A 14,768-nucleotide genomic window follows, 5' to 3' on the forward strand; every position below is an offset into this window, starting at 1 on the left:
AAACCCCTAAAAACGTGGAAAATACATAATGATAACTAGATAGGCTACTTAACTAGAAAATGATCTCAGATTAGTCCTGTATGCCTAATTTGAAATAAGACAATTCTGTTGCTAAATAATACAACCGGCAACATCGTCAAGAATGAAGAACGCGTCATTCACGTGCATACCCAGCTAACAATTTTTGGTTCCCAGAACGTTCTGGGAACGTTCGTTTTTGGTTGCGCGAACGTTCCCTGAAGGTTAGGTTTGGTTGTGTTTTGGTTGTGTTTTCGTTATTATGGAAAGTTGGTTGAACATTCTGGGAACGTTCGTTTTTGGTTACATCGAACGTTCTCCGAACGTTGTCAGAACGTTCCCAGAACGTTGCAACCTTTAGAGAACCTTCCCCTAACGTTGTAACCTTTATGGAACGTTCCCCTAACGTTGCAACCTTCAGGGAACGTTTCCCTAACGTTTCCTGAAGGTTGCAACCTTTAGAGAACCTTCCCCTAACGTTGTAACCTTTATGGAACGTTCCCCTAACGTTGCAACCTTCAGGGAACGTTCCCCTAACGTTCTTTTTTACATTCCCCTAACCTTTAACAAACTTTAATAACAATGATACTAATATTATTATTACTTTAAACCGTCTGCATGAGCAGGAATGAATTATTATATATTAGCAGGAATGAATGAACAGGCACACTTGATTGGATTTAAAACTTTAATTAACAATATACAAAGAATAATACAAAAATACAAAATAGATAAGGATGTAGAGTGCAAAGTAATAGTGCAAATGTATTGTGCAAAATGCATATTGGAATGATAAAGTATGTAATGTGTAGGTGAATGGCCAAAGTGGGGATGAGCCCACTTATCAGCAGTTCAGGAGAGTGATGGCAGAGGGAAAGAAGCTGTTCTTGTGTCTGGTTGTTTTTGTGTGCAGGGATCTGTATCGCGTGCCAGAGGGGAGGAGGCAGGAGGATGGCAGCAGTGTAGAAGATGGCCAACAGCTCTTGCTTCCGCAAAAAAAAAAAAAATAATAGAGCTCCATGGTTTTGAAGGCTCAGTCCTTCTCAGCTGACCTAAAAAGAAAGAAACAAAAGTTTGATATGTCATACTAAGAATAAACACATTAACAAAAGCAAGACAAATTGCCTGACTAACAACCCTGTTTTTATTCTTATCACAAATATTGATAGTTTTTGATTATTATGATTATTATTAACATCACAGAAGAATTTCAATTTACCGTCTGTGTGGGGCAAACTTCCAATCAAGTCCTCCACGTCTGCTGCAGTCAGCGCGGGGAAGTTTTTCTGGGAGACCGCTAGAGTAGAAGTCAAAATGAAGCAACGTTACAAGTCAAATTAAAACCTCTTATTAGCCAAGCTAAGCATAATACTGATGTGAACAATAAAATAACACCTGCCTGTTATAACCCTGCAGATAGTCAGGTCCTGGAAGGCCTTCTTTCTCTTTCTGCCCCGCAGGATATACAGTTTTAGAACATCATTGCGTCGACCGCGCCGGCGTATCGCGACGCATGGCAGTACCTCCGGTCGAACCTCCGGGCTTGTCAGGAAAAGTTGCTGTAAAACATATAGAAACACAAATTATACACGTGGAACAAAGTGGAGAGCTTGTACAATCTCATTTTGTAAGAGAAGTTCTCTGTTCTGTTATAATTTAAGTTATGCAAAAGCCACTGTACCTTCAACTGGGTCCCAAGATGAAGTGGCAGGCCGAGCTTGCGTTAGAATACACCCATCCAGCTCTGGGTGACCGGCTGGTTTCCTGTGTGGTGTTGACTCATCTAAAAAGAAAGTAGATATGAATATTGGTCAATTCATTTATGGTAGGTTTCTTGCAAATGCCATTGCATAACTACAATGTTACATTAGACAATTGCAAAAAAAAAAAAATTACATGCAGGTGGTGGTGGCAGTGATGTCTACTGACCTGAAAAAGGCAGGAAGAGACAAACCCATCAGAACAGTCACATGATAAGCACCAGGTTGAGGGTCAGTAGTTCCATGGTAGGAATAGGACTCTGGTTTCTTAAATGCATGTATTTATTATTATTATATTATTATTATATATATGTATAAATGTTAACTTACAGACAGGGCTTCACACACCGCTCCGTCCTGGAACGCTTTCTTGCTTGTGGACTGGAGTCATCTGAAATAAAAGACCATACAATTTGTACTGATTGCAAAAATAATATTTGAATGTATACAGTGCCTTGCGAAGTATTCAGCCCCCTTGAACTTTTCGACCTTTTGCCACATTTCAGGCCTCAAACATAAAGATATAAAACTGTATTTTTTTGTGAAGAATCAACAACAAGTGGGACACAATCATGAAGTGGAACGAAATTTATTGGATATTTCAAACCTTTTAAACAAATAAAAACTGAAATATTGGGCTGCAAAATTAATCAGCCCCCTTAAGTTAATACTTTGTAGCGACCTTTGCTGCGATTACAGCTGTAAGTCGCTTGGGGTATGTCTCTATCAGTTTTGCACATCGAGAGCTGACATTTTTGCCCATTCCTCCTTGCAAAACAGCTCGAGCTCAGTGAGGTTGGATGGAGAGCGTTTGTGAACAGCAGTTTTATTGTTCTTTCCACAGATTCTCGATTGGATTCAGGTCTGGACTTTGACTTGGCCATTCTAACACCTGGATATGTTTATTTGTGAACAATTCCATTGTAGATTTTGCTTTTATGTTTTGATCATTGTCTTGTTGGAAGACAAATCTCCGGCCCAAGTCTCAGGTCTTTTGCAGACTCCATCAGGTTTTCTTCCAGAATGGTCCTGTATTTGGCTCCATCCATCTTCCCATCAATTTTAACCATCTTCCCTGTCCCTGCTGAAGAAAAGCAGGCCCAAACCATGATGCTTCCACCACCATGTTTGACAGTGGGGATGGTGTGTTCAGGGTGATGAGCTGTGTTGCTTTTACGTCAAACATAACGTTTTGCATTGTTGCCAAAAAGTTCGATTTTGGTTTCATCTGACCACAGCACCTTCTTCCACATGTTTGGTGTGTCTCCCAGGTGGCTTTTGCAAACTTTAAACGACACTTTTTATGGATCTCTTTAAGAAATGGCTTTCTTCTGCCACTCTTCCATAAAGGCCAGATTTGTGCAGTATACGACTGATTGTTGTCCTATGGACAGAGTCTCCCACCTCAGCTGTAGATCTCTGCAGTTCATCCAGAGTGATCATGGGCCTCTTGGCTGCATCTCTGATCAGTCTTCTCATTGTATGAGCTGAAAGTTTAGAGGGATGCCGGGTCTTCGTAGATTTGTAGTGGTCTGATACTCCTTCCATTTCAATATTATCGCTTGCACAGTGCTCCTTGGGATGTTTAAAGCTTGGGAAATCTTTTTGTATCCAAACCGGCTTTCAACTTCCCCACAACAGTATCTCGGACCTGCCTGGTGTGTTCCCTTGTTCTTCATGATGCTCTCTGTGCTTTACACGGACCTCTGAGACTATCACAGAGCAGGTGCATTTATACGGAGACTTGATTACACACAGCTGGATTCTATTTATCATCATTAGTCATTTTAGGTCAACATTGGATCATTCAGAGATCCTCACTGAACTTCTGAGAGAGTTTGCTGCACTGAAAGTAAAGGGGCTGAATAATTTTGCACGCCCACTTTTTCAGTTTTTATTTGTTAAAAAGTTTGAAATAGCCAATGAATTTCGTTCCACTTTCAATTGGGACCCACTTGTTGTTGATTCTTCACAAAAAATTACAGTTTTATATCTTTATGTTTGAGGCCTGAAATGTGGCAAAAGGTCGAAACGTTCAAGGGGCCAATACTTTCGCAAGGCACTGTACAGTGTAAACATAAACATTACAACATAAACACTGTATGTGACGGTATTTCTCAGGACTTTTGCATTGTAGCCCAGAGACTTTCTAATGGGGAGACACAGCATCCATAGAAATGCATGGGGTTAGTTTGTAAAGCCAGTATGGCAGCTGTGTAGCCTAAACATATTCCCTCTATTCCTGTATGCTTCCCTATTCACTTAAATAGGAAAATAGCTTGCCGATAACTGCCCAAAGTACGTTGCAAGGTGGCCGCCGAGTGACTTGCCTAAAATGACTGATTGTATTGGCTATCAAGTATGTACTGTACACTAAAACTAATTGAAAGAACTGGTATGTCTTATTTGTAACAACAACGCAAGCAGGTTAACACGATGACACAAAACATACAATGCGGCAAAGCATACATGTCGTGCACAGCAGCAAACAAAGCGCAATATATATGCAATCCATTTAAAGCGTAACTCTCGCCACAATGCAACCTAGGATCTTTTTGTGAATGTACCAGAGTCAAACTTCGTTTAAAAGCATAATTAGGACGGAAACGCCACTTTTAAGATTGATCGTATTGTCGTTTTCTGGTCAAACGGCCTTTTGAATGGGAGAACTAGAGGCTACTTTTATCGCATCAAAATCACTATATGTAAAACACTAAGAAGGCTCGACACAACATGAAACTTTGCACGAAGTCTCACCAGGGGATTTACACATGAACTCGAGCATTGAGAACATTGTTTGTGCACAAATAGTTTACCAAAAATAAAAATTTTGAACAAGTCGCTGCTTGACTGGCAAGATGGGACGTGGGGGAAAAAACAAATGCTGAAGTGAGTTGTTGAACCTTTTTTGGTCAACCTGATTAAAACGGAATATAACAAAGCACTACGAGGGAAAGGGCTTACGGTTAGACCCCAAACCTTTGCATTACAACCATAACATCATGAAACTGTAACGTATTTCACTTACTTTTTCGTGAGATCGTTTGGAAGCAAATAAAATCTTCTTTCTTTGTCCGTTGGTGTAGCGTATCAAACGCAAAACGGAAGTCCGGAGGACAGGACTTGAATCGGTCACCTGAGAACCAGAGGGCACGGTCTGCCCCTACTGGCGGGGGTGTAACGGTTGGACTTAAACACTGATTGAGCCACTTGTTAGAAGTGAAATGGAAGAAGTGAATTGTCTTAGTTGTGAAAATCGATAGATTCTTGTTTTAAGTATTTTCACCTAATACAGTTAAAACAACGAAATCAAGCACAAAAGTATAGTTTTTAGCAAAATTGATTTCAGCCTAAAAGTAAATATATTATCTTGCTATGTTGTTTATCTTACTTAGATTTTATAAGACCAATAATTTTTGAGTGAATCTAAATCAAGTGACTGCAAACCTTTTATATGCTACTTCAAAAACGTAAATGGAGCTGGTTTAAATAAACATTTCAAAACCGCACTCAGAACAACCAAAAACAACCAAAAACAACCAAACGGGAACGTTGTGTGGAGGTAACAGTGCAACCACAGGAGAACGTTCCCGTTGGTTGGTTCCCCTAACGTTTAGGGAACGTTATAACCATGAGGGAACGTTCCCTAAACGTTAGTTTTTGGTTTGGTTCGAACTAACCTTTAGAGAACCAAAAACTAACGTTCCCCAACGTTCCCTAAACGTTCTGTGTTAGTGGGGTATTAAGTAGCCACATGTATTTTTTTTTGGTCTTAAAATACATCCATAGGTTTACCGCTCCAGCGGAGAGGATGGCTCGTTTAGACAGCAGCTACGTTTACAAGAGTTTGTCCAAAGTTCAAGATTGGTTGCAAATTAAGACAAACCGTTAGACTACAAACTGACATCTTTCATTTTAGCTCGTTTGTAAAGTCGCTGTTTGCAGAGTAGAGCTGTGTTTGCACAGCGCGGTGGACGAGAGTGGACAGCGCAGACTGAGATATGGTTTCTACGTGTTTCTGCCTGTACAACAGGTAGGTGGATTATTGATAAGTATTGACTCTTTAATTATGGAGGTTTTATTGTAGGCTACCTACTTACAGTAACGAGTGTAGCGTTAGTTCATCTGCGCCATCGGCGGTAAATAATCCTCGGTAACGTTTCCAGTCAGTACCTGTGCTGCGTGAAGTAACGCACACACCAGTGACTGTGGCTGCAACCAGCCCGACATACGTTTTTACTGGCCCCGGGCCATCGGGCCATTGCTTGTGTCGAGCCTGGTCGTCTACGATAACGGGAGGTCCTCCAGTAGGGGCTCATGCTTCCATGGTGGTTTCAGTTGTGCGTCCTTCTCCTCCTTTAGCAACAAACAAGCGCTGAAATAGAGCGCGCGGCGTGCGGAGCGTGCGTAATGCAATCTAGGAGCAGTGATTCGCCAAACCTCCCTTATTGCAGTCGCACACATTTCTTCTAATTTTATTTTTTAGTAACGAGTAACAAAGATGCTTAGTGGAAATATAACGGAGTAAAAGTATACATTTTATCTAGGAAATGTAGTGGAGTAAAAGTGAAAGTTGACATAAATTGAAATAGCGAAGTAAAGTACAGATACATGAAATTTCTACTTAAGTACAGTAACAAAGTATTTGTACTCCGTTACATTACAACACTGATTGAGGGTGGCCCCGCCCATGGATATAAGAGAGGCTGGGAGACAGAAATCTCTCTCTGAGACTGAAGCAGCTCTGATCACTGTTGTCTTCTGTTGTTTTTTGTTATCTTTTTTTGTGTTTCATTGCTTTGAGGATGGAGGTCTGGTAGTCTAGTTTTTTTTAGTTTCTATTAGTTAGTCTACTCTTTAGTTGGGGGTTCTGGCCACGGTCCTTGATGGGTTGGCTCAGGCTTCTTCACTTCTTTTGTTCTTCTTGGCCAGACCTCCAGACTCCATCATCATCATCATCATCATCATCATCATCATCATCATCATCATCAACTTTTATTTCCAGACTCACGGTCCATTCAGAAGACACAGACATGACATACAACATACATTCAAAAGAGAAAGAGAAACATATACAGAGAAATAAAAATAGTTTTGGTTTAATCAATAATAGTTAATTTGTGAATAAACCTTAATTTACTGTAACTATCCTCGGGTTTGGTGTTATTAGATATGTTGAGAGTTACATTTAAATAGTGTTTGTTTGCTGTGGCTGTAACATATTTGGGGGCTCGTCAAACAGTCAGGTGTGTAGATTGCTAGTGTGTGGTTTTGATTAGGTGGCCCAACGTTGGGCAAGTTGGATGCATGCACTAAAGAGAATCTGGAACTCATTGCGGACAGGTTTGATATTGTTATCAGTAAGCATCACAAGAAACAGGTGATTAGGGATCAGCTGGGGTCTGCTTTGTTAGAGCAGGGTGGGCTGTCAGCTATTGGGGGCGGGGTTACGTCTCCCAAAGTTGAGGAAGTGGGTCTCTCTGCAACCTGTGCCATGTCAATGCCTCAAGTTAGGAATGAAGATGGTATTAATGTTTCTGGCTGCTTTGTTGCTGCTGGGGAGTTGGACCTATCTGTTCCACCTCCGCTACTTCTGCCTGTTTACCTATCATCTGCTGTGGGAGAGGGTGGTGAAGTCAGTAGTGATGGTCAAATGAAGCTTCGCGAACCAGTGTCTTTACTTTCTGAGCTCACTGGATGGCGCTCTCTGTTCAAAGAAAAAGGTTAAATGAATGGCAATTCAATGGGTTTTCAAACCCTTTGTTGAACAGAGAGCGCCATCTAGTGAGCTCAGAAAGTAAAGACACTGGTTCGCAAAGCTTCATTTGACCATCACTAGAAGTCAGTGGAGTGAGCATTGGTGATGTGCTTATGGCCCGTGAACAGCTGGTGGGTGTGTTTTAATGTGCTGGGTAATGTCATTTTTATCGCCGTGGGCTACATTAAAATCAATGTGACAAAAGCGTGAAGATTGTCGATATGACTAGGTAAGATGCATGTAAATTGTTGCGCCCAACACTGTTGAAATTTACAGCTATATTTCGATTTCTTTGCGGGAACACCGCCTTCACCTGCCATTTTTCAGCGGCTCGCTTTCGGCTCTGACTCTGAATTTTCCGCGAAGCTTGCGCAGAGATCAACTGTGCAACTGGGTTAAGGTTGCCAGGTTGAGGTGACAAGATCGGGCAACTGGTCAACATTAGACAAATATTGGTCCGATTATTTATAAAGGAGTTTTGGCCATGCAAATTCCGGGAGAGGTCCGGGAGATAGGGCTAAAAATCGGGAGAAACCCAGAAAAAATAGGAGTGTTGGCAGGTATGGTCTGATGGCCCTTGATGGGTTGGCACAGGCTTCTTCCCTTCTTTTGTTCTTTTTGGTCAGACCTCCCATAGTTTTGGTTTAAACAGTATTAGTTAATTTGTGAATAAACCTTAATTTACTGTAACTATCCTCGGGTTTGGTGTTATTAGATATGTTGACAGTCACATTTACATTGTGTTTGTTTGCTGTGGCCATAACAAGGGATTATCGTCTTATTTTAACAAAGTTAAGTTAATTTCTGAAAAATCCCTGAATCAAATAAATCTGGTGAACTGGTAGAAGTAGAATTAACTCACATGTTGTATTCCTCTTTTGTGAAATAATAAACTCAGTTGCCAGTTTATTAGGTACACCTGCTAAAACTAATGACGTCTAATACAACATACTACAGCAAATCAAACTAATATCAATGGGGTAGACTAAATAACAGAAACAGGTCAGAACTATAGTAACATATCTAAAACATTCTTATTTTACACATTACATTGTACTATTACAATATAAAATACTATATTGCTGCTACAGAGGCAGATGTTTAAAAAAACTTTATTTTTAATCTTCATTCATGTAAACTGTGTGGATGAATGAATGAATCCAGCAAAACACTTTACATACAACATGAGAGCAAACAGGAAGTAACTCTCTTTATCTTTGATTATATTTTTAACTCCCCAATGTTACATATCCAATGTGTGAAAAGACCTATAATTAATGTGTAAGTATATATTGTATTTTTTGATATTCTGATTGTCTTGTTGATGATACATATTCTAATTGTTGTACGATTTGATGCAACCTTGCAGATGTGTGTGACGTCTCTCTCTTTGTGTCCAATGAACTATAAACTAAACTCTTAAAATAAAGCTGAGGCACATTTCAACACACATAATAAATTGTTAGTTATCGCATGACCTTTGCTCCATATCAAACAGACAACACCCTGGTATTTCATGAGAGGGAGGAAACAAACAACAGAGCTGCAGTAAGAGGAGGAGCAACACTGGAAAGAGGAGAGCTTCAACGTCACACTCCAGAAATGAAAGTGAAGTTTGTCAGAGTGTCGGCCACGCTCCAGTCGAGACAAGACTCTGTTTCTCTCTGAAAGAAAACTCAAACTGACTTCATCAGGTCTTTCTCAACAACACAGCAGAGTCTCTGCCAAACACTGGTGAGTACAGCTGATCACATTTACACTTTCTGCAACCAGGATTAAAACTAAACTTCAGATCTACTCACAAAGGATGCTCCACTCTTTTAATTACTTGTGAAATTTGTAACAATATAACTATGGCTGTTTGTCTGCAGGCCCACTATACAGTAGCCCACTTTAACAGCTTTAAACAGTCTCTCTGTGTCAGTTCTCAGGACTTTAGGAACTAGTTACTCATCGCCTCCTACACACTACTTTCTCCATTTCCTCTGGCTGTTTCACAATAAAAGCTTTCCACCACAGAACCAGGGGAAGGCTTTTAATGTGAAGCAGCTGGAAGAAATGTTCAGTAAGCAGAGCTATGTTAGAAGTGCTGTTATTTAATAAAAACTGATCTACACATGGATGTGGAAATATTGTGTGCTGTTTTATCAGAGTAGCGCTTCAGCTTGGCGCCCCACTTTAATGGGCTTGTTTGTGCACAGCTTGGTGCACGTTTAAACACTTCTGTCAGGGCTGGCCGAGTGCTGAGGCAGGAAAAGGATTCTGGACCCACAGTGCCCAACACGATAGGGCAGATGTAGGTGTAGAATTCATTATAACAGAAAGCCATCTCAGTCTTTGAGCATCATCCATATTTACCAAATCAATCTCTGCTTTTATCTTACTAAACAAAAAGTCACGCTGTTCACACAAGGGAACCAATTTTCTATATGATTCAAACAACACATGGGACAGATCTGGTTTTCCTCTTTTACATTAAGATAGCGTCCTGTTTCAACAGTAAAACACCAGATCTCACTTGAGCACATAGAGATCTTTGCCTTTTTGACAAGTTATATACAACATCATTCTCTGTGCCACATTCCAGTTTAATCATTACAAAAATACGCAAGTTTGGCTTAGCCCATATATTGTCGGCCCACTGCATTTTGTCTTTAGCAAACACAGATTATTTAAATAAACCAATATTTAGCTTTTCATTATTAACAAACAACTCACCAAACCCATAGTTACAAACCCTTAGTTACGAAACAATTTGCATTTATCTTTAGACCAAGGACCAAGAATGTGTTTAAGGTAATATAAACGAAAACCCACAACCCTAACAACTACACCATCATATGATTTACTGAAGATAACAGTCACCACACTTGTTTCATTTTACAGAAACAATGAGGCGTGAACAGTCCCTTGTCACTAAAAGACATTGTTATTTTAGGGATTTTTTTTTACATTTCTGAGGAACTTGGGATGCTTATAAACTTCTGAAAATTGTAACACGTCAGAACTGCCGAAAATTGCAAAGTTCTGCAGGGATTGAGGTTGGGCTTGGCCAGCAGGATCCATAGCACTCCTAAACTCACACCAGGGTTGGGATGAGGCAATTTCCATAATTCACCATTACACAGGAAGCTGTTATGAATTGAAGTTACGTGTCCAATCTGCCCTAAATTTCTGAAGACATCTACATGCTTATATTAGGTCTAGCCAAACAGCCACCTACAAACAACAGGAAGTTAGTTGTATGTGACATAGATCATCGATTAACATGAAATTTACATGGAGTTGTCTACACATGGTATACAGCAACATGACATTTCATTAGTGTTCTCTATTAGCCACATTGTGGCTACAGGAAGTGGTACAAATTTATATAGTACGTCTTTTTCAGTGCCACACACAAAATAATGTCTAACTCTTTGCGACAGTGTCTGATTATCCTGGAAATGTAAAGCCACGTTGACCAGCACTCCATCAGTATCCCCGACTGAAGTGTGCGATGGCCCATTCACCACTGCTTGCCGCTTTAATTAAAAGTGTAATTTCAATAAAATGTTATTTTTACACTATGTGTAGATATGGCTGCTGTGAGCATTCCGCCATCTGAAGATCAGTTTCTGTGCTCCATCTGTCTGGATGTGTTTACTGATCCTGTCGCCACACCATGTGGTCACAACTTCTGCAAAAACTGCATTACTGAACACTGGAATACTAATGACCAGTACCTGTGTCCGATGTGTAAGGAGGGTTATTCCATAAGACCTGATTTAAGGGTCAACACTTTTATCTCTGAGATGGTTGCTCAGTTCAGACAGTCAGCTCAACAGAAAGCCAGCAGCAGCAGCTCAGAGCAACAAGTGTCCAAACCAGGAGAAGTTCCCTGTGACGTCTGCACTGGAACCAAACTGAAGGCCCTGAAGTCCTGCCTGGTGTGTCTGGTCTCCTACTGTGAGATTCACCTGGAGCCTCATCTGACCACGTCCGGCCTGAAAAGACATCAGCTGATCGACCCTGTGGAGAACCTGGAAGGCAGGATGTGTACGAAGCACGATAAACCTCTGGAGCTGTTCTGTAAGACCGACCAGACATGTGTCTGCATGCTCTGCCCTTATTCAGATCACAAGATGCATGACATTGTTCCTCTGAAAGAAGAATATGAAATAAAGAAGCTAGAGCTGGGGAATATGGGGGCTGAAATTCACCAGATGATCCAGAAGAAACGACAGAAGATTCAGGAGATCAAACATTCAGTCGACCTCAGTGAGGAAGATGCAGACAGAGAGATAGCAGAAGGTGTTCAGGTCTTCACTTCTCTGAAGGAGTCTGTTGAGAGAGGCCTGAATGAGCTCATCAACACGATCAAAGAGAAGCAGAAAACAACAGAAAAACAGGCCGAAGCTTTCATCAAAGAGCTGGAACAGGAAATCTCTGAGCTGAGGAAGAGAAGCACTGAGGTGGACCAGCTCTCACACTCTGAAGACCACCTCCATCTTCTCCAGAGTGTCCAGTCCCTAAACATCCAACAACCTCCACCCACCAATGACTGGACAGAGGTCAGCCTCCGTCCATCATCATATGAGGGGACTGTGGTGAAAGCTGTGGTTCAGCTGGAGGAGACACTCAGTAAAGAGATGAAGACACTACTTGGAGCCGAACTGAAGAGGGTCCAGCAGTATGAAATAGATGTGACTCTTGATCCTGATACAGCACATCCTGATCTTATCCTGTCTGATGATGGGAAACAAGTGAATCTTGGTGATGTGAGGAAGAATCTCCCAGACAACCCAGAGAGATTCTCTAAGTGTGTTTGTGTTTTAGGAAAACAGAGTTTCTCTTCAGGCAGATTTTACTTTGAGGTTCAAGTTAAAGGAAAGACTGAATGGGATTTAGGAGTGGCCAGAGAGTCGATCGGCAGGAACGGAGACATCACACTGAGTCCGGAGAATGGTTACTGGACTATAGTGTTGAGAAATGGAAATGAGTACGAAGCTGCTGCTGACCCTTCAGTCTGTCTTTCTCTGAAGAGTCCTCCTCAGAAAGTGGGGGTGTTTGTGGATTTTGAGGAGGGTCTGGTCTCCTTTTATGACGTAGATGCTGCAGCTCTTATCTACTTCTTTACTGGCTTTTCCTACACTGAGAAACTCTTCCCATTCTTCAGTCCCTATATGAATGATGATGGTAGAAACTCTGCCCCTCTGATCATCTCTCCTGTCAGAATAAACTAGTCACTGGTCTCATTTCAGGTATTGATTTATTTTCAATCAAGGGAACAAATGTACATATTCATATATCTTATTTTCTACAGAATCTGTTTCCTGTGGTGACTGATTTATACTTTATTCCATTAATTATCATCATTATAATGTGCAACAATTCTTTGCAAATTAAATCAAACTTCATCTTGACATATTTGGGTTCTTTAGAAACTGATTTCTTCTGGAAGTTATAATAAATGTCTATGGGTTTAAATAGATATTGTCCACATAACGTGTGTCATGATGCATCAAATTAATGTGTTGATTATGTAATCAGATACATATTTATTTTTATTTGTATTTGATGTGCAGCCACAGAAAACATATTGCTGAATATTTCATTGTGTCATGAAGCTTCATTTAAGAGTAAGACCTATTACATCCCATAGTGTCTACAGAACACAGGATGTGTCGTCGTTATACCGGCTATAAAAAGTTAATGGATCTTGTGTGAAAGTTGTTTTGGATAATTAGTGGTCACTTTGGCCATTTTTTATTTGTTTCATGAATTCTGTAAGATGGTTAATGAGTCAAAGAAATCTGTAAATATGTGATTGTAGAATAAAAACTTTAAAATAAAGCGGTTGTTGAACACAAGGTCTGAGTAAGCAGTGACTTGAGCAGCAAATACTGAACAGAAAAGCTGGTTTACACACAAGTTGTATTTCAGTCGAGGATGATTTTAGTTTATGTTTTAAAATTTCAAAAACATTCATTATGTCGAGAATAAAGTTGAACTTTCAGTATTACTGCCAGGCATAAGAAAAATAATAAATATTAATTGAAAAAATTGCAATAAAGAAAAAAATCAATGACTAGGATGTCATCATTTTAATATCAGATATCATAAATGTAATTTTTAATATCTAAAGTACACTTTGACTACAAATGTAATTACGGACAATCACAGTTTGTTTGTTTGCTGGCAGAAGGTACATATTTTTTAGTTATTCCTGCCACTAGGTTTGGCGTGTGACACGCCAAGAGTTGCGCGGTGTCTCTTGGTCACCCTCCTTTTCTTTTCGGGCCGATCAGGGAAACAACACAGTGGAGAATGTACATTGTGTGAAATAAATAGGTAAATATTGCATAACTGGTTAAAAACATGTATGTACAAAAGGTTAAAATGATACCTGTGTTCATCTTTTAACTGGATGATATGTTATAGATGAGATTGACTTTGGATGGATGTCGATGGATTTGTGTGTTAGCAAGACATAAGTGTGACAAGTGTGTGAAGTTGTGCGCTCCCTGGTGAAGCCCATTTTTCAGTCTGTATTCTGTGAAATGTAAGTGTTTTCTAAGTCAAACTGTACATTTAAGAATCAACTGGAGTTTATTGTGAAGGTATATTTATATTGTTTTATTTTGTTTTCTATGTCAGTGTCCTAAGCCCACTGGCGTATGTTTTGGATTATTTCATTTTAATTATTTTTGGTTTTTGCCTTTCTGTTAAATTGCAAGGAACTGCCAATGTTAACTTTGAGGTCCGAAAGGCGCATCACTGAAGTGTAGGCCTCCTCAAGTGTAGCTTGTAGAGGCAGCACGGTGGCTCAGTGGTTAGCACTTCTGCCTCACAGCAAGAAGGTTCTGGGTTCGAACCCAGTTCGTCCCGGGCCTTTCTGTGTGGAGTTTGCATGTTCTCCCCGTGCTTGCGTGGGTTTCCTCCGGTTGCTTCCCACCATAAAGACATGCATGCTACTAGGACTACAGTTGAAAATTAGCCGACTGGCTAACACTGAAAAAGTTATTTACAGAAATGTTCATTAATGTGCATTGTCCTATTATAAATAAATAAATCTTCTTCTTCTAATATTGTGATTATACAACAACGGGTACCAACAAATAAGTGATCAATCTGTATTCATAATGTGGAGCAATTGGCTCTTGAAATACAAAAACAGACAGGGTTTCTAGTCACTCCCTGTTTAGTCAGCCAGCCAATTTGAGCTATAGCTTTGTAGAGACCGTGGGATT

General features: G+C 40.2%; 1 protein-coding gene and 1 long non-coding RNA gene across 2 annotated transcripts; one reads left to right on the forward strand and one right to left on the reverse strand.

Moving 5' to 3' along the window:
• Positions 1-1,524: 1,524 nt before the first annotated feature.
• On the reverse strand, positions 1,525-2,120 carry LOC120566896. The gene is made up of 4 exons (XR_005640483.1): positions 2,109-2,120; positions 1,915-1,947; positions 1,700-1,801; positions 1,525-1,577 (listed from the first exon to the last, which is right to left on the reverse strand). It is a non-coding gene; the product is annotated as an uncharacterized LOC120566896 (long non-coding RNA).
• A 6,936-nt stretch (positions 2,121-9,056) lies between these two features.
• On the forward strand, positions 9,057-14,393 carry LOC120566570 (E3 ubiquitin-protein ligase TRIM21-like). Its single transcript, XM_039813090.1, has 2 exons — positions 9,057-9,270; positions 11,113-14,393. Exon 2 carries the CDS (start codon positions 11,115-11,117, stop codon positions 12,759-12,761), a length of 1,647 nt encoding a protein of 548 aa, XP_039669024.1. The 5' UTR covers positions 9,057-9,270; positions 11,113-11,114; the 3' UTR covers positions 12,762-14,393.
• Positions 14,394-14,768: the final 375 nt, after the last annotated feature.

Source organism: Perca fluviatilis, chromosome 1 (genome assembly GCF_010015445.1).
Source record: "Perca fluviatilis chromosome 1, GENO_Pfluv_1.0, whole genome shotgun sequence".
In the NCBI taxonomy this organism is placed as follows: Eukaryota; Metazoa; Chordata; class Actinopteri; order Perciformes; family Percidae; genus Perca; species Perca fluviatilis.

Excerpts from the sequence above, each read along its gene's own strand:
- LOC120566570 (XM_039813090.1), top strand. The coding sequence starts at position 11,115 with ATGGCTGCTGTGAGCATTCCGCCATCTGAAGATCAGTTTCTGTGCTCC.